The sequence below is a fragment of the Falco naumanni genome, chromosome 6 (genome assembly GCF_017639655.2).
Source record: "Falco naumanni isolate bFalNau1 chromosome 6, bFalNau1.pat, whole genome shotgun sequence".
Classification (NCBI taxonomy): Eukaryota; Metazoa; Chordata; class Aves; order Falconiformes; family Falconidae; genus Falco; species Falco naumanni.
The window spans coordinates 4,634,554-4,653,565 of record NC_054059.1 but is presented as its reverse complement, the minus strand read 5'-3'; the positions used below and the strand labels follow the sequence as shown (position 1 = coordinate 4,653,565).

At 40.2% G+C, this 19,012-nt stretch overlaps 1 protein-coding gene across 3 annotated transcripts in view; it reads right to left on the bottom strand.

Moving 5' to 3' along the window:
* Nucleotides 1-19,012, bottom strand: part of LOC121090606 (LYR motif-containing protein 2-like) — a 106,675-nt gene that overhangs the window by 21,165 nt on the left and 66,498 nt on the right. For all 3 annotated transcript variants that reach the window (XM_040599305.1, XM_040599303.1, XM_040599304.1), the window contains exons 64-82: nucleotides 18,027-18,188; nucleotides 16,919-17,192; nucleotides 15,685-15,920; nucleotides 14,952-15,047; nucleotides 14,625-14,719; nucleotides 13,777-13,901; nucleotides 12,501-12,647; nucleotides 12,119-12,228; nucleotides 11,591-11,664; nucleotides 11,221-11,416; nucleotides 9,588-9,747; nucleotides 9,274-9,420; nucleotides 8,546-8,672; nucleotides 7,499-7,604; nucleotides 3,567-3,682; nucleotides 1,801-2,280; nucleotides 1,101-1,327; nucleotides 615-761; nucleotides 218-390 (exon numbers count right to left, since the gene is read on the bottom strand). In XM_040599305.1, the coding sequence (XP_040455239.1) occupies nucleotides 218-390; nucleotides 615-761; nucleotides 1,101-1,327; nucleotides 1,801-2,280; nucleotides 3,567-3,682; nucleotides 7,499-7,604; nucleotides 8,546-8,672; nucleotides 9,274-9,420; nucleotides 9,588-9,747; nucleotides 11,221-11,416; nucleotides 11,591-11,664; nucleotides 12,119-12,228; nucleotides 12,501-12,647; nucleotides 13,777-13,901; nucleotides 14,625-14,719; nucleotides 14,952-15,047; nucleotides 15,685-15,920; nucleotides 16,919-17,192; nucleotides 18,027-18,188 (3,198 nt within the window). The remainder of the gene's footprint in view (nucleotides 1-217; nucleotides 391-614; nucleotides 762-1,100; nucleotides 1,328-1,800; nucleotides 2,281-3,566; nucleotides 3,683-7,498; nucleotides 7,605-8,545; nucleotides 8,673-9,273; nucleotides 9,421-9,587; nucleotides 9,748-11,220; nucleotides 11,417-11,590; nucleotides 11,665-12,118; nucleotides 12,229-12,500; nucleotides 12,648-13,776; nucleotides 13,902-14,624; nucleotides 14,720-14,951; nucleotides 15,048-15,684; nucleotides 15,921-16,918; nucleotides 17,193-18,026; nucleotides 18,189-19,012) is intronic.

Genomic DNA, 19,012 nt, shown 5'->3' with positions numbered 1-19,012 from the left:
TCTACATTTTCACAAAACCTAAAACTTTTCCATCTTACTAAAGTAACACCCGGCTTTTTTGCATTACAGAAGAGTATCTATATCTGGCCTTAATTTCTCATATGCTTCTAGTTCTAAGGCACTGGACAATAAGAAGCAACGCATGTTTAGCCACCAAAGGTCATAATTCCAAATCTTTTGAGACCCCCAAGCCAAAAACTCGAGAGAAACATTTTACCTGATGTTTATCGGAAGTGTAATCTTCCCCGTAAGATTTCAGATTCTCCACGAGTTCTGAAACTGCTAAAATTGCTTTTTGCACATGCAAAGAATCCAAATCAGCAGAGAGATCTTCATCCAAAAACTTAGTTATATGTCCCACTTCAATCAAGTCAAATGAGGCTGCATCCTCTTTGTTTGAAATACATAAAAAAACAGAGAAATCAAGTCAGATATTCTAAAAATCCCATAGCAAACAATCTAGAAATTTCCATCCTATCTGCTTAAGGAGACTTCTATTAAAACGGCAATTTCCTTGTGTATTGGTACCTCTGCTGGACACACTGTTTAAAGAACTTTTACGTTTGCATAGTTTAAACTCTCCTCCTCCCTCTGAAGTAAATTAACAAACTTACCATTCTCCTCTGCAGATTTTTCTTCCTCTTTTCCATCTTCCTGTTTTCTCTCTACCAAACACTGGATGGCATACAGAACAACATGGATAACAGTTTCCACTTTTGCTGAGAAGTGCTCCACAAACTCTTCATCTGACCGTTGATTTCCTTTTGAACCACAGCACAGGCAGTTTTACACAGAAACACATGAAATTACAGGTTACTATGTTGCCTAATGATAAACACTACACAATTTTTACTACATAGTTCTAAAATCTTCCTAATCCTGACCTACAACTATGGCATAAGATCTGTCCTCAACATTGGCTAAGTGGGAAAAAATATTACTACACAAATTAAGTCTGCATGGAAGTTTGCAAGTTTGAATTTCATCAAGTGTTTCTGGATATCCGAATGAACATGGAGCCATCTTCTGCAATAACCAAACTAATGAATTTCTGTATCTTCATCTAAATTACAAAACAGGCAGAAAGGAATTGTCCTTACCATTGCAGTCTGACATAGAAGCAAGAAGCTGTGTTCTCCAGGCTGTGAAGTCTGCAGATGTTTTATTAACTACTTCTTGTATATATTTTAGGCTCTTGATTAGGGCCATCTGATTTGCAGCTTGCCTGTCTTCCCCATTTGGAAGAAACAGGGACTCTATGCCTTGTAACTGAGCCGACACTTCTAGCAAACAACTCACAGCCGATGTGCAAACTTCAAAATCTCTCCTACAAAAAGAAATACCATAATTCTCAAAGAACAACAAACAGTTCAATTTAAGATTAAACCTTTTCTCGGGGCACAGGTAAGGGGGAAGCAGCTGAAGTTTAAAAACAAGCAGATGTGCCACATACACTGAAGTGGAGAGAAAATCAGAGGATTATTATTATTAAATAGGCTACAGATTTATTTTAATATAAAATTTTCTGCATTAAGTTGTCATTTGAAATTCACCTCATTAACTAAGGAACTATGGAGAAGAAATCCCAGGGAATCGAAGACAAACTGAGAAGCTGATTGACCAGTTTTTTTCTGACTTGTCAGGGGAGTGGGAGAAGACACATACATTTGTTTAAAAAGCTAGGCACTGCATTTCATGAGAAAAAAGAATGGAAACAAGCTTCAAGAGCATCTGAAGGCACTTTTAAAGACAGGCATAGACAGATACAGAGATTCCGTTTCATGCACATGTAGAACTCACCAGGAATAAAACGAGGTCTCATGTGAAACTTGTCTTATTTTGTCCACTTCCACTTTCATCGCTTTCACGTTTGCCAGCATCGCACTCAACTGTGTAGCTACCTGCAGCCATAACTGATCCTTATTTCGCATCCTGCATCCAGGAGGCAATTGCTCAGGTGTTACTGGAGACAAGTGTTTTAGCTCTAAGGGAATTAGGTCAGGTATTCCTGTAAAAACATTTCCTACTTCAGGTCCCGAACTCTGAAAAATGTTTGCTTTGGCATCTGTCCTTTCATTGTCACTGCACTTTGTTGACTCTTCTTTTGGGCAGCATTGCATAAACCAAGACAGCTCCTCAAGAACCATCACGCACTGCATGGAAAGTTGCTGCAGCTTGTCAGTCCAGTGTTGAATACTGTCTTGAGGAGGAAATGCTACGGTATATTTTCTGTCAGCAGTCAACCTAGACTCTATCTCTTCTATACAACTCAGGAGGTTCCTGGTTAAGAAAAAAGGAAAAGTCACAATCACTGAATTTTATGTTATACTTTCCTTTTAAAAGCTCAACCTTCAGACTAAATTCGCAAGATCTAGAACATACGGACTCAGTGGAAGTCAAGCTTATTCTGGAAAAACTAAAACAATAGTATTTTTTTTAAAGAGGTTTTGTTCATTAGTAAATTTTTCTCTCCATTGCATATGATTGAGTTGTCTTTATGAAAATAGGATTTTGTGAGATTTCTCAGACCTACACCATCTTTTCAAACAATCCTTAAACTCCAAGTCTGATACTCAAATATTGTTAATATTCCTCCATTATAAAAGCAAATTAGCTTCTAACACACCTTCATTCTCTAAAGTGCTATGGACCAGTCAGCTCACAACAAATGATTAATCTGATTTGCAATGCGAGTCAGCAATGCAGATAAGTGTCTCAGAAGTTTTACTGCTCCTGCAACTGCTAAGTTGAGGATCGGGCTTTTGTTTGTTCTGTTGGGTTTTTGTTTATTTTTCCAAGTTTCCTAGGGTGAACAGAAACTTTGCACCAGTAATCTCCAGCCTAGATTTCCTTCCTCATACAAAGGAAATAGCTCCTGACGTAATGTCAAGAAGTTTTATGGATTACATTAGTGATGAGCATAAATATGCAGAACAACAGTGGAGTTTGCAATGAAACCGATGAGTCACGCAATGGAGTGAAAAATCACATCAAGTAAGAATTTCCTATACGCTTTTCCTTCGCAGTTTTGACACAAGATCAAGTGTCTTCCACCTTTCTAGAATTTTTCTTTTTAAGCTGTTGAGGTTTTTTTCATTTTGGCTTAAAGTGCCATCCAGATAATTTCTTTGCTCCAGATCAAATTAACAACTTGAACAGAGGGAAAATTAACATAGGCCAATACCAAATGAGAGAGATTTCACAATCTGTAGGTTTAATGGTTTAACTTGTTAAAGTTCATTTGAAGTTCAACTTCAACTGCGTAATTAATTACAGTAATTATTTCATAGTCTTCATTTATGCCTAACTTCTTTTCCCAAATTATTTGGATTCCAAAATATTGGCAGCCATGACAAGATAACCAATATCTAACACTATCTTTTTTTGCCACCCCCACCCCCCATTTTTAAAAATCTTTTCTATCTAGACTTAATTGAATGGAGGAGAGAAATGGGAAAGTAGGGAAGAATTCTATTTTCTTCCACCTTATTTTCCATATTTCTTGAACTGAATTGCTTACTGTCAAACTCCTTGCCAACATTTCAGTGTTGAAAACTGCAAAATACCTCAGTAAGATCCACTGTTCTGTCAACGTGGTAAGAGATCGTCTCTGTCTGACCAGAATCTGCATGAGATGTGCAGTGAACCCTTTGCATCGTTCAATGCTACCCAGTCCAATATCCTAAAGAAAACAGATACAGAAAAAGCGGGAGGGGACAGTTAGATAAATAAGCAGACATCATCCTCTGTGCCTCCACATTTCATTTCACTGAGGAGGCTGAAAGGTTATGGTTTAATTTAACAACTCTAAAAATGCAGACCAAAATCATAGTTACTAGTTTCCCCATCTTAATTTTTCTGCATCTTCTATATAACCTGCACACAAATTTCATTTACAAGTAGCTTCTGCAACAAGACATATTAAATTGCACTCTACTGCAATAATTCTTATCAGGAATTTAGTTCCAATAGTAAAGCTACCTTACATAAATGGTGAGGTACCAGCCTACATTTTTACATTCATGACCATTGCTAAAACTACTCAGAGAATCATCACAGCATGGTCAGGGTTGGAAGGCACCTCTGGAGGTCATCTACTCCAGCCCCCTGCTAAAGCAGCTTCACACAGAGCAGGTTGCACAGTCACATCCAGGCAGGTTTTGAATGTCTCCAAAGACGACTCCACAGCCTCTCTGGGCAGCCTGTTCCAGGGCTCTGCCACCATCAAGGTAAAGTTCTTCCTCATATTCAGGTGGAAATTCCTGTGTTGCCGTTTGTGCCCGTTGCCCCTTGTCCTGTCGCTGGGCACCACTGCAAGGAGCCTGGCCCCGTCCTCTTGACACTCGCCCTTAAGATATCTGTAGACATTGACCAGATCCCCTCCCAGTCTTCTCCAGGCTACACAGCCCCAGCTCTCTCAGCCTTCCCTCATACAGGAGATGCTCCAGTCCCCTCATCACCTTCATATCCCTCTGCTGGGCCCTCCCCAGCAGTTCCCTGTCTCCCGTGAACTGGGGAGCCCAGGATGGACACAGCACTCCAGGTGTGGCCTCACCAGGGCAGAGCAGAGGGGGGAGGATCAGCTCCCCTGACCCGCTGGCCACGCTGCTCCCAACGCCCCCCAGGGTCCCATGGGCCTTCTTGGCCACCAGGACACACAGCTGGCTCGTGGGCAGCTTACTGTCCCCCAGAACCCCCAGGCCCTTCTCCTCAGAGCTGCCTTCCAGCAGGTCATCCCTGGCCTGTACTGGTGCATGGGGTTATTCCTCCCCAGGTGCAGGACCTTGCACTTGCCTTTGTTGAACTTCATCAGGTTCCTCCCTGCACAGCTCTCCAGCCTGGCCAGGTGTCACCGAACAGCAGAGCAGCCTCCTGGTGTGTCAGCCACTCCTCCCAGCTCTGTATCACCAGCAAACTGGCTGAGGGCACACTCTGTCCCTCCATCCAGGTCACCGATGACCAAGCTGAACAAGACTGGAGTCAGTACTGACCCCTGGGGAATGTTGCTAGCTACAGGCTTCCAGCTAGACCTTGTGCTGCTGACCACAACCCTCTGAGCTCTGCCCTTCAGCCAGTTCTCAATCCACTTCGCTGTCCCCTCATCCAGTCCACGCTTCCTGAGCTTACATAAGGGGATGTTACGAGAGACAATACTGAAAGCCTTGCTGAGGTAGACAACATCCGCTGCTCTCCCTTGTCTACCCAGCCAGTGTTTCCATCACAGAAGGCTGTCAGGTTGGTCCCCTTGGTGAACCCATGCTGACTACTACCGATAACCTGCTTTTCCTCCACATGCTTTGAGATGACCTCCAGGATGAGCTCTTCCATCACCCTTCCAGGGACGGAGGTGAGGGTGACTGGCCTGTAGTTTCCTGGGTTGTACTCCTCACCCTTTTGGAAGACTGAAAGTGATGCTGGCTTTACTCCAGTCCTCAAGCACCTCTCCTGTCCTCCATAACCTCGAGGTTACGCCCTCCATAAACTTGAGGGTGCATCTCATCAGGGTCCACAGATTTGTGGGTGTCAAGCTTACTTAAGTGATCTCTAACCTGATCCTTCTTGACCAAGGGAAAAAAAAATCTTCCTTTCTCCAGACTTCCTCTCTTGCCTCCAGGGTCTGGGAAAGTAGAAGGCTGGCCTTGGCAGGGAAGACTGAAGCAAAGGCAGCATTCAGTAACTCCACCTTCTAGGTGTCCTTTATCAGCAGGGTATCCACCTCATGCAGCAGCAGGCCCACATTTTCCCTAGTCAGCCTTTTCCTACTGACATACCTGAAGAAGTCCTTCTTGTTGTCCTTGACCTCCTTCACCAGATTTAATTCCAACCGGACTTTAGTCTTCCTTACTGCATCCCTGCATGTTCTGACAACATTCCTATATTCCTGCCATGTGGCCTGTCCCTTTTTCCACATCCCATAAACTTCCTTCTTCTGTCCGAGGTTTGCCAGAAGCTCCTTCCTCATCCATGCAGACCTCCTGCCCCCTTTGCTTCCTTTCTTACTTATAGGGATGCACCTCTCTTGAGCTTGGAAGAAGTGACACTTGACTATTAGCCAGCTCTCTTGGAACCCGCTACCTCCTACAGCCCTAACCCATGGGATTCCTCCAAGTACGTCCTTGAAGAGGCCAAAGTTTGGCCAGGGCTACAATCCTACTTATTGCCCTTCTTCCTCCATGCAGAATCCTAAACTCTACTATCTCATGGTCCCTGCAGCCAAGGCTGCGCACAGCCTTCACATCCAACCAGTCCTTTTTTGTCAGTGCAAGATTGGGCAGCACACCTTGCCTCGTTGGCTCTTCTACTACCTGCATCAAAAAGTTATCTTCAATGTTCTGCAGGAACCTGCTGGACTTGTGCATGCACCTAGTTGTGTTTCCAGCAGATTATCAGGGTGGTTGAAGTCCCCCACGAGAATCAGGGCCTGTGATTATACAGGCCATCTCCAATTGCCTGAAGAAGGCCTCATCGACTTCCTCTTCCTGATCAGGTGGCCTGTAGTAAACAACCACAAGCATCCCCCATGTTGGCCTGCTCCTTAATCTTTACCCATAAGCTCTTGACTCGTTCTTCATCCACCCCTGGGGAGAGCTCAATACATTCCAGTTGCTCCCTCACATAAACAGCAACTCTACCACCTGTCCTTGCTGCTCTGTCCTTCCTAGAAAGTTCGCAGCCAGCCATGCACGTTATCCCACCATGTCTCTGTAACTGCAGTGAGATCAAGGCCCTGCGCTTGCACCCAGATCTGCAATTCTTTCTGCAGAACTCTAATTCTTCCTTCTCCCACAATTTGTTTTTCCAGATTTACTACTTTCACTCTTTTCATTAGAAGGGATCCCATTTTAAAGCTTAGAACAAATGTTCACAAGACAGACCAAAACTGATCAGAGCTACATTCTATTATTTATGGCCATTATCAGCTGTGATGTCTGACAACATCATGTTGTAAAACAAGAGGTGAAGCACAGTGAGTGAAGAGCATCTGGGAGAGATCCCTTTTTCCTGGAATACTGGAAAAGTGGTACTGATTTGGCAGAACTCATTTGTTCCTTCTACTGATTTTAGACCAATTTTTAAGCAAGAAAATATATCTGCACTTTTTGTGTTAGACTCCAGTTATGCCCAACTATGGATCTCAACTGACTTTTTTCATGAGCATCAACTAATCATGGCTTTGTATTCCCAACATTTTTTGATTCAGCATTTTGGGACTTGCCTTAATGCACAAGTAGCAGCAATTTAGGATCTGTTGGGATGAAAGATACTGTACGTTGAACAGATTACTAACTTAGCTCACTGAATTGATATTGTTCATTTATAAAACAACAGGTTTTAAAATGCTGCGCTTAATAATTGGTCCAAAATACTGTATTTTGTATCATATTACAGAACATAGTATTATCTCACATCATCCTTTTACTGCTAGAAAATTTGAGTCCAAGCTGGTAAAATAGAGTTAACAGAAATGTGATTTCTGTTTTTACTTCAGTGTTTTTACCTTGGCAGGTGCTAACAATGCTGTCTGAAGTCTAGAGTGGCGTGCAAGTGACCGATAGAAGTACTTTTGGCATCCATCCCAGGCAGAAGAAAGCTCTGTCAGCAACCTGACAGAGCACAAAAAACAGGTCGATATTAGAAAGGTAATGTAATTTCAGTACCTCAGCACACTGACACTAAGTCAGCTCTTCAACATAACAAGTTTGCTTACTACTTGTTATTTTGCAAATACATTGATCTTTTAATTCTTCATTTTCTCCACAAGTATTATAGTCTTAAGAAAGCATTTATATTCTAAAATAAACTCTAAGGAAACCCTAAGCAACAGGAGCAAAGTCTCCATCTTTGAATATCATTTAACTCTTAAGAGATTTTCTTTTTCTTCCCCCCATGCCACTAAAATCCAGATTGACAGGGAAGCCTTTATTCTGGCCTTGTTGAAAGATACTATAAACTAAACCCTTACATCTCAGGAAAACAACCACCAGCATGTGTTAGAGACAAAAATCACTTGCTGCCAGAAAAACAGCACAGAAACACCTGAAAGAACATCCTTCCTCTAAGTTTTTCCAGAAATGCCCACTTTGAAGTCTCCTGTAATATCCCATTAGTCAATGAAGACAAAACAATGAAGTAATCCTCGTAAATTACAACTAATCTTCAATAAAATCACTAGCAGTCTACATTCTAGTATGATGCTAGCAAAGCATCCCAGGCAAAGCTGGACAGTGGAGGGCTAACTGAAATCTAATTCAGAGAAACAATGAAACTGAGGGCAGAGTTATCAAATGCACAAATAAAAAAAACCCAAACAACAAAACAAGCAACCCCCCCCGCCCCCTCCCCAAAACCCTTGCTCAGTTGTACATGCCAATACAGTATGTACAGGATTTTCAAACTGAGAAGTAATGGGAAGAAGGGAAGGAAATATATAAAATCCTAAAGGGATTACAGTCCAGAAATCCCAGTCTAAATCCACATGCAAAAAATTCTTTAAGTTATAGCTGCAATTCATACAATCTGAGGGTTAGAAATACTGTGTACATACGTGGCATCCAGCTCATGTGTACAATTTACTCCACCTAATGCACTATGCAAGTCCAGTGGATGTAGGTAGAGTATTTCATGACAGTCTTTTGAACGGGACCAAGAAAGACCTTTCCGATATGACAAACCTGGAATGACATTCGAACATGCTTTCTTTTATGCCCTCATTCTTTTATATAAAAAAACGTCACTTATACAGTTGGTATTAAGATATAAAAAAATCTTTCGACATTTTTTTCCTGATGCTGTCTGATGTTGACAGTCTTTGAACATGTTGCAAATTTTGTAATATAAGAACACATCATAGCTAAGCTCAACCACAATGCTGCCACTCTGATCTCTGCCAGTCTATCAATTGAGAGACGGGCTCTCCTTCTAATGAGTTAACTTAATTTCAGTTCTGGATCAGAGAATGGATACAAGATAATGAGCTTCCTTCTCGTTTCTAAAAGCTGGGCAATAACTTCTGACTGGAGATAAAGCAGATTTCAGAAAAGCTACTGTTGTACATCTAATGGAATGTAAGAAGAACAGAAGGCATCTGAAAGGGCTAACACACCACGCCTCAGTCAAGAGAGGAAGAGAGACACTTAATGTTCCTACATATTAGTGGCTCAATGACTTCACGTACGTAATATTTTACGGTGGGTTTAGATGTATTGGCAAAAACAGTAAAATGCTTAAGAACTCTGTACTTTTAAACTAAGCACATTTTTAGCCAAAGCTTACCTGTTTTAGCAAGGCTTTTAAAGAGATCTGACAAAGCCCGCTGCTTTTGCATCTGAATATGCTTTGCCTCTGATTTCTGCTTCTCCTTATCTGCTGTCTGATCAACCGTTAAATCTTGCAGTTCAGCTACAGAAACAATGATACCACCTGTATAGAAGACAGCCAGGAAAGGTAAGATGTAATAATGTCATGTACGCAAAGCAGCCATGGGAAGATAGTCTGGGAAGGGAACTATGTATCTACACTGTTCCCTGATTTGTTCTATGTATGTTACAGAGGTCAATTAGGGTACGGAAATCACAAGACTACTTAACCTGTAAATTGGTCAAGATTTTCTACCAGACTCAAGAATGAATTGTTTTCTGTAACTGTTGTACATATTTTCTTCATTTTTTTAGTAAGCTTAGACAGACGATACTGAAGAGATTTGGTATGAAACATAATGCCACCCTGACATTCTTCTGGGAGGGCCCTCTGAGAAAACAAACAAACAAACAAAAAATTATATACACATACTCAAAGCTGTCTTGTTTGACCATTATGAGTAAATTGCTGCAAAAACAACAGCTAAAATTTATCTGAAACCCCAAAACATGTTCAAGTGATCCTCTGAACAGTTCAGCACCAAAACTTCAGGGAAATCATAATATATGCATGTCAGGCATACATTAGTTTTGCAAACAGCCAAACAAATGGAAGGCGCTACAATCCTACACCTCTTAGGTGTTTGCCGTTACTTCTTTCATAGCTTCAGGTCATTTTCCCCAGCCTTCCAAGCTCAAAGACACATTACCCTAAACCACTAACACCCTCGCAGTGTTAGGGCGTTAGTGATAGTAAGAGCACCAGCACTTACTTTCCACTAGACCCAAATTTAATTGCACTGCTGAACAACAAAAAACCAGTGCACAATTATTAAATAACAAGTAATCTCCCAGCATGTCCAAAGTTAATCCCTAGGGTTTCTTCAATTGGAGTTTGCATGCATCTTGTCTAAGAAATGAAGATAATGTGAAACTGCAACAAGTGAAACAACCAACCCTGTTAGCTATCAGTAACAAGGCTGCAAACAAATCAACCACCAACCAACAAATGAAAACAATAACCAAGCACATTAGATTTGCATCAGATTTCTCCCTCCTCGCTCTACCCTCCTGACTGTCACAGGACAAGAGCAAGATCAGCCACCCTGCTGGTCTGAACAAAGTGAACAAAACCTTGGAACCTGAGAGTAACTGAGCATTTCCCACTCACCCCCAAATTCTGCTGAGTTACAATTGTCTCTTTTCATCTTATAATAAAAACAACAGATGTGAACAGGACTATTTCAGGAAGAAAACTGGTTGACTTCTCTCTGAGCTGGACAGCTTTATTAGACACCCACTAAACTGTGGCACTGTGGAGCAGGATTAACCACTTATCAGCTAGTCCAAGGCAAATGTTCACAGTATACAAGTAGTCAGCCAACAGCAAACATATGACAAAGTAGTGCATTCCTCTGTCAGGATTCAAGATCAAGGTAATTTTATATTTAATCAGAGTTTATATACACACGAATTCTACAGCTATATAATCATCTGTCGGGGTCCTTGTTTAGAAAAAAAAATAACAATGAGGGTAATAATAATTTCAACTCCCGGTCCATATTAGTAGGGAAGTAACAAATTGGTGCAGACGATACACAAGCAAGTAACGCTATCATCTCTATATTAGAGCACAGATCTGGTGCCAAATCAATACAGAACACGCTTGTCTTTCTGTGCTGCATTCCCACCCATGTGCAGTGTTTCATAACACTGAACAACAAGTAAGACCAAAAAAACTGATGATATATTCAACAGATTTGACACTTACGTAAGATTTTCCTGCATAAATCACTGAAAAACAACATATAGATGAGCACAGAGAAAATATCCTTCCCACACTTAGAACAAAGAAAACAGTCACCTTGGCAACATCTGTTCTAGCAGACAGAATTTTTCTTAATATGTCGTTTAGCCTCTGAACTTTGGTTTCTTTGTTCTCAGATTCTTCCTGCTTTTGCAAGCAGTCCAGCTGCTCCTCCTTACCAATCTCCACCAAGGCAGACTGACATGGCTCATTCAGAACGGCTTCAAACTTCTTCATGAATTTAAAGAGGGTCCTAATTACCAAAGAAAAGCAGATATAATCCTGGAAATCTTTCAGCTGCTGGAAACAAGCATTTCCACTGTCTTATGAGCAGAAGAAACACTGTTGCATTCAAATCTACCACCACAGAGAAATCATCTAGAAGGAAGGTTCCAAATATGGAGCTTAATTCCAAGCTCTGAGTTACCTGCGTATTTTTTCAACGGACTGTTTTATAGCCCAGAAGCTGACATCATTCCACCTCGAAATTTTCACAAATTCCTGTTAGGAAAATAAATAATCAATGGGATTACTTATATAAAGGCAATGAAGTATTTCCATATAAAAGATGATCTTTAAAGCTGATCAGCTATGATGACCTGGCAGTCTTAAAATGCAAAACACTTCAATAAGTGAGCAAATTATTGTATAGGCATCTTCTTCTATTAAAATATGTGTTTACTCTAAAACTGATGCATAGCCAAATATTGTGAAATCCCAAAGGGGCTTCACCACTGGGCTGAAACCTCCATGGCTAAATGGGACTGACCAAACATTAGCGACTTCAACCAATGCCTCCCCCCCCCCCCCCCCCCCCAGAAAAAAATTCTTGCCAAAGAAAATGTGATGTATAGTAGGGATTTCAGTGGCCAACAGAGCTACTATATACAAATTCAGGTATCTCCTCCACTGTTCCTTTGACTAGATCACTATATCGTCCAAAGTTTCCTTTTACCTTAAGCTCCTTTTCTATAGGTTGACGAAGTTCAGTGATTCTGGCCTCAACACACTCTGTAAACTGCTTATAATAATTGTGTAGATTCCACAAGATGCTGCACAGAACATCTACAAGGGATAGACAATAACAAGCTTATTTTACAACAGAATATTGTTTGGTATCAGGAAGAGAAATGCATCCCTTTTTTCTGTTAATCATGAAGCTTAGCAACACCAAAAGATGGGGTAAACTGACCAACAGCATTCTCCATGAAAATGGGAAACAGCAGCATAGGCTTGTGTTGTATTTATGAGCTTAGTGATCTGTTTGAAAAGTCTTGAATACCTGACGGTTAGGTTGTTGTGAAAAAGACTCAACAAGTGTAATGCTATCAACTTACCCTTTTGTGCTACTTGAGGCATCAGCAAGACATGGCAGTGGAAAACCAGTAGTGCTTTAAGTCGGGCATGAAACTCTCCCAGAGTAGATCCTTCAATGAAAGCTTGTAGTGTGCTGACCAGTGTTTTCAGATCCATTTGCTCAGTTCCTGAACATTGTACCAGAAATTTAGAAGGGAAGTGGGAAAAAAACAAACGAACAAAACAACTCTACATGAAAATTGTTGTCTGCTCTTTGTAAACATCCAACTAAATGTCACATCTCTATTAGGAAAAGTTCAAAACAAAATAGGAAAGGAACAATTCTAATTTAATAAGTAAAACCAACAAGCAATACACTGGAAGAAAGGAGAGGAGACAAGAGGCAGAAGTGAGATAGCAGCTGAGGCAGCCAGTCACATGTCCAATATCAGAGTGCATCAAGTATTTAAAGAATACTTGCTGTTCTCTATGAATGAATGGCTTTTTCGGTCATGATGAGCCATACTACAAATTAGTCACTGCTAGTTCCTTTAGTCTACAAAATCATGAAGACAGAAATAGATCTTAAAAGAATCTGGTAGAGAACACTGTGTCTTTAGAGCATTACCTATGGAAGATGACATGCTGTTCACTTCGTATAAAACAACCCAAGCACCTGAACCTCATCAAGTGAGTGCATTAGTCAGTCATGAGATTGGAGGAACCCTGCCTCATGCCAGAGGACACTACCTTCATCTTTACCATTTCATTAAATGGGGGGGGCGCCAAGGGACTGAGACCTATTTTCTGTCCCCTATTTTACATAATGTGCACACCTGCAGACAGATTTGTTAGGAACAGTAGGTACCAAAACATCCTGCAAAAATTTTTTAGGCTTTATACAAAATGTTAAAAGCAGTTTAGCTGGGATATGAATTATGTTTTGTGCAGTTAAAATAAAAAAAGACACTCCTTTTCCAGCTGCAGATGGAGGCGGCCTACCCTCCAAATCTGTTTGAAATGCTTATATATGCACGACATAAAGTTACCATGGCTCTAATTTCTTTCAGATGCTTTATTCAGACATCTTTTTTCTTTACATCACCTACAATGCTGGCCCTATGGTGGTTCCAGAAATAAATGCCAAGCAAAGTTCACTCTGTATGGAAGACCTATGCAGTCATGGAATTGCAGGGCAAAGAGGAGAAGAATTATACCTGAAAGTGCATTGTCAAACTCTGGCATTTAGGACCTTAATTATACATCCTTAGTAATTGCTGGAACTGCATCACACACTTATGTAAGGCCAGCACTTACCTTCTACGTTTGCTTCTGTCTGTTCTTGAACATACTTCTCAATCATCTGATAGATTGAAAACCAGTGCTTTGTGGACTTCTCTACATGCTGCCTCATAATATTGTCCAAACTTACTGACCAGCAACTGGGAACAATAAGGAAGTGGAGAGAAGAAAAAATAAAGCAAAAATATTGTGGGTAGCTTGGGCTCCAAAACAACACAAACCTTATTCGCTGTTTCTACTAAACCAAAGGCAAATTTTACAGGATGGAATAATCTGCACACATGCTTAATATACACTATCAACTCTTGAGGATCACTGTTTTGCTACTACTATTAAATGTGAAAGAAGAAATACAGGAACTACGGACACTAGAACAAAACCAGTCAGAGCCAGGTTCAAAAGTTTCTTTTCACAGAACTTAGGATAGACTTGTAGAATTACTGATTGTGGCACACTGTGGATATAAAAATTTTACATGGTCTTAACAGGAGACTGGAAATAATTTTAAAATAAAATTTAACGGAGATTGTTAAACAGACAAAACACTGCATGCTCACCAAACCCTAGGATGAAAACAGAAAAACACTAGGAAAATACTGTAGTACTGAAGTACTGTAGTTATCTGTCCTGCTTCTAATCCTCCTGAGGCATATACACAGGGTCATCATGGGCTGGGCATGCTCATCCTGAGCCAGTACAGCTGCTAGTTGGGTGAGGTTTATCCCCACATTGTTACTAGTACATCCATATAAACAGAAAAGCATATTCCATGATTAAGACAATTCTGCATTGGAATTTGTCTCCATACAGAGACAGAAGCTTACACTCTCCAAGAAAAAGCAGTAGGGAAGGATAGTTCTTACTTCAACTCCAATCTACGCCACTGAATAATCAATTGTGTGACCAAATCAAGATGTTTCCGCAAGGACAGAGCACGACTAGCATTCTGCTCCCAGTCCTGAAAAAAAAAAAAAAGTTCCCCTTTATACAAAGCCAGAAATTGGTCTTTACATGGCAAGACTCATGCATTATTCTTGATTACATTCTTAACTCCTTAAACTTACGACATGGAACAAGTTCACTTCCCCAAGTCCTGGCAGCCAGACAGCTTTCAGTTGGTTTTATATTGGTACCAATATAAATAAAGAAGCACAGAAGAGAAAATAAGTTCCCCTTAGCTCTTTTCTTACCTGTGCCTTTGCAAGTAGAATTTCCAAGCCATTCAGAAACTTTGAGAGAGGACTAGAGAGTGGAAAACTCCGGATTCTGTCCATCACAACTAACAGCTGCAGAATAAAATACAAGCATTCAACCTATAGTAACTGATCTTCAACAGAAGCAGTCATAAAGTTAAGCTAATTTGTATTAGCATAACCCTCCCCTGCACGAGATAAACTTCTTCCTCATTTTAGTATAAAAGCACTTTAGTAGTTCAGTGAAGGCCAGTGCACTCGGGGGAAGGAGCACAACGGAACTAATACAAAGGGTTCCAATTGATTTTAAGTTTCTGCATTACTGTAAGAAATTACCCGAGGGTCACACAGGCCCCATAAATGGGACCAAAGATAGCCATTTCAAAGCACTATGAAAGCATTTTGGGAAAAAAACAACAAACCAGGAGCCCAAACAGCAAAAACCTCAAGACTCTTTGAGGTACGGCAGATTGAAGATTGCTTAAAACTGTAAGATCAGAGTAGGTGGTGAATACTGCTTAACATTTCATAACTAAAACAGAATAGCTAAAGTACCTAATACCTCTTAAGAAGAAACAGGTATGGCTTCAAAACATCTGCTTAAGTAATACAGATAACATCTAGGCAAGCGTATACATGCACATGTCTATGCATAACTATACGCATTTACACACAAATGCAACTACAAAACGCTCCAGTTTCCCGCAAACATTTGTTGAGGTCTTTCTACCTGTACAAGTACTGGATGCTCTGGCCATTCCTGCAATAGCCCATTTACTTCTTTAGCAAAATTATCAAGTACAGGTTGGCACTGTCGGACTTGCTGAATATTGGGATGCTGGTAGAAATCATATGGGCTATCTTGTTGCAGCACAAGATCTGAAGATAATTCCTCAAAAAAAGTATTGTGAAGAATAGTGCTAACTAGAAGTTGGCTTCCCAAAAGGCGATCATTCATTTCGGAACCTAGTAAGCAGAAGAAGGAAGACATCACACATGCTACTAATTCTTTTTCCAGTCCAACAGATGAAGTGTTTTTTCTCTTGTATCCCAAGCCTTAGCATGTTATGTATTACAATGATAGAAGAATATGCCACACAAACAATGAGATGGGAGTATGGAATACGGTAGACATACTTAAAAGTTTACATTCTCTGTGTTATCAGTTTTTCATATAAAAGTAAAATCAGCATCCTAAAGGTGGGCTGTGATCTTGTCAGAAGACCACAGTTCCTCTGTGCATAAATTCACATTAAGGAGATATTTACTACAGTATTAGTACCAAGACACTGCGAAAAAATAATCCAACATAAACACAAAAAATAAGTTGCATATATTACACCTCAGGTATGAACACAAAAATAAGTTACTGTAGAAACAACAGCCCTTATCTGTGGCTTCTTAACTGCACACATATACATTCATTAGATTAGAACTGAAGTATAGCTCTGCTTTCAGAAGTGATGATCCCGAGGTCTTGCACATTGTTACAATGATTTACACATTAAGTGTGCCAAAATTCAGGGTGGAAAAAACCCCAAAACCAAAAACACTGCCTTTTTTGAAATTATAGAGCTTCATTTAAACCAATTATTTTATGAATTTAATTGCAAATTTTACTTCTGGGAAACTTCTTCAAGTGCATCGTCTTCCACAGGATAATGCAGATGCAAGTGAACAAAATTTCACTTAGCATTCCATTTATTTTTGAACTGTGTTAGTCATATGCTAACAAATGGAATTACACCACCACCCCACCAACCCCTGTAATAATAATAAAAAAAAAAATCAAAGCATTCCACCAAGACAATTCTGAACATGGGGCAAATTCTTTGGAAAAAGAAAATATGGTTTTGTACATTTTTCCCATAATAAGTCTATTTCATGACCTGCAATACAATTAATTTAAAACAAATCATTACAAAGCTAGACCTGCACATCTGAAATATTGCTAGAGATCTTACCAATTAAAGGATAGAATTGCGACACCAGGCATGCACCAGTCTGATAGCAGGAAATAAATGCACTGATATAATGTTTGGCTTGATAAGAAGGCAGGCTCTGTTGATACCACAGGGATCGAGCAAAGTTTAAGCACAACTGTTGATGAACCATCATTACTGTTTGCATAGAGGTCTTGGACAAAAGAGCTCTATCGGCTTCCAGCTGATCTTCCGATGGATCTTCCGTTTCCATTTTTTCTTCTAGGCTTGGCTCAGCTGTGATATCTTCAAAGTCCTGCAAATTACATGATAATCAAAAGTCAATTATTTCTTCCTTTAATGCCTCCTCTCCCCATCTCCCTTCTTGCACTTTTTAACATTGCAACAATAAGTTAATGATTTGGAGTTGGCACTATATAGATACACTGTCTGCCTCACAGCTCAGATGTCAGTCTGAAACAGAACATGGGTGGAACCGAACAATTTAGGGCATAACCACAGCAGACGAGTGCAGGACAGTGATCCCTGAGCTGCTGCCAACTAAACCTCTTTCAGAAAAAGCAGCACGAGTTCTATCTGTTGATAAACCAGCTCAACGCTGTTTGGTTGCTTGAAGACCTGAACTACTACACCCTAACATCACAATGACACGTGTAATTGTCTCCGGGATTTTTGTACTGCATAACGTTGCTTGGTGAAGACACATTTCAGAAGTCATTCAATAATGCAGACTAGTTAAATCTGAAAAAATCTCACAGCTTTATTTAATCAAGGAGATTAGTCTTCATAGGCAATAAAACCTCACCTGCTAAATTAAACAAATTCCAGAATTTTACAACAAACTAATTATATTGTCAATTTATATGCCCAGTAACTGGGCATTATTCACCTGAACCACAGTACAGTTCAAGTCTGGAAATTAGTTCCAAAACATTTTTACAACCAAAAGGTCAAATAAACTAAAAGCACAGTAGTTAATACCTTTCTATCAAAAAATCTACCCCACATCTTTCTTTTGCCTGAAGGAAAACACATTTCATTCCTCACTTCATTTTACTTACAGCATGTATTTTTCAGGAGCTATTTTAGATGTTATTTTTCTGTTTCTTTACAGAGTTACAGTTGTTACCTTTTCATGAAAAGGAAATCTTCTTCTAAATTCTTCTTCTTCCTCCTCTTCCTCACTTCGTCCTTTCCCACGACTTTTACTTCTGTATCTGTACAGACTGCGTTCCATTGCCTCCTGCTCTTGGGCCCGGCGTTCCTGTTCATCCCATTCATTTACAATTGCCTAAGGAAACATAAAGCAGCATGCTTTTACACACGTTAATGTTTAAATTCACCTCATATTTCATCGAAGGGGCAGGATCTATCTTGTTTGGCTCTTGCCTCCTCTACAGTCTACAAGAGTACAAATCAAAGCAATCTATCCTGAAAGCAGATTTGTGAATTTCCCTCTCAACAAACCAATGAGGGGAAAAAGCACAGAGAAGAGTATGCCACAGAGTCCTTGGCCATTCTAGTCTCCTTTCTGAACCATTCTACAAAGAAACTCCCTGCAAAGTTTGGTTTTGTCTTCCTTTGTGTGGTTTTGGCTTTTATTGTTTTTTTTAAACTAATAAAATCTTTAGCAACCATTACAGGCTATGATTTTATGCCTTAATAAACCCAAACAAGTTAATCCAGTCAATTCATTGGAAAAAATAACCCAAAAATCTTAAGAACATTATGTTAACAATTATCAAGTAGAACCATAGAATAGTTTTGGTTGGAAGGGACCTCCAAAGATCATCTAGTCCAACTCCCCTGTGGGGGAGATGATAGATGGGCAGGGACATCTTCCACTAGACCAGGTTGCTTGAAGACCCATCCAACCTGCCCCTTCAACACTTCCAGGGATGGGGCATCCACCGTTTCTCTGGGCAACCTGTGCCAGTGTCTTGCCACCCCGATTGTAAGAAATTTCTTCTTTATGTTTAGTCTAAACCTACTCTCTTTCAGTTTAAAACTGTTGCCGTGCCTTGTCCTATCACTACAAGCCTTGGTAAAAAGTCTCCCGTCCTTCTTATAAGCCCTTTTTATATACTGAAAAGCCACAGTAGAGTCTTCCCTGAG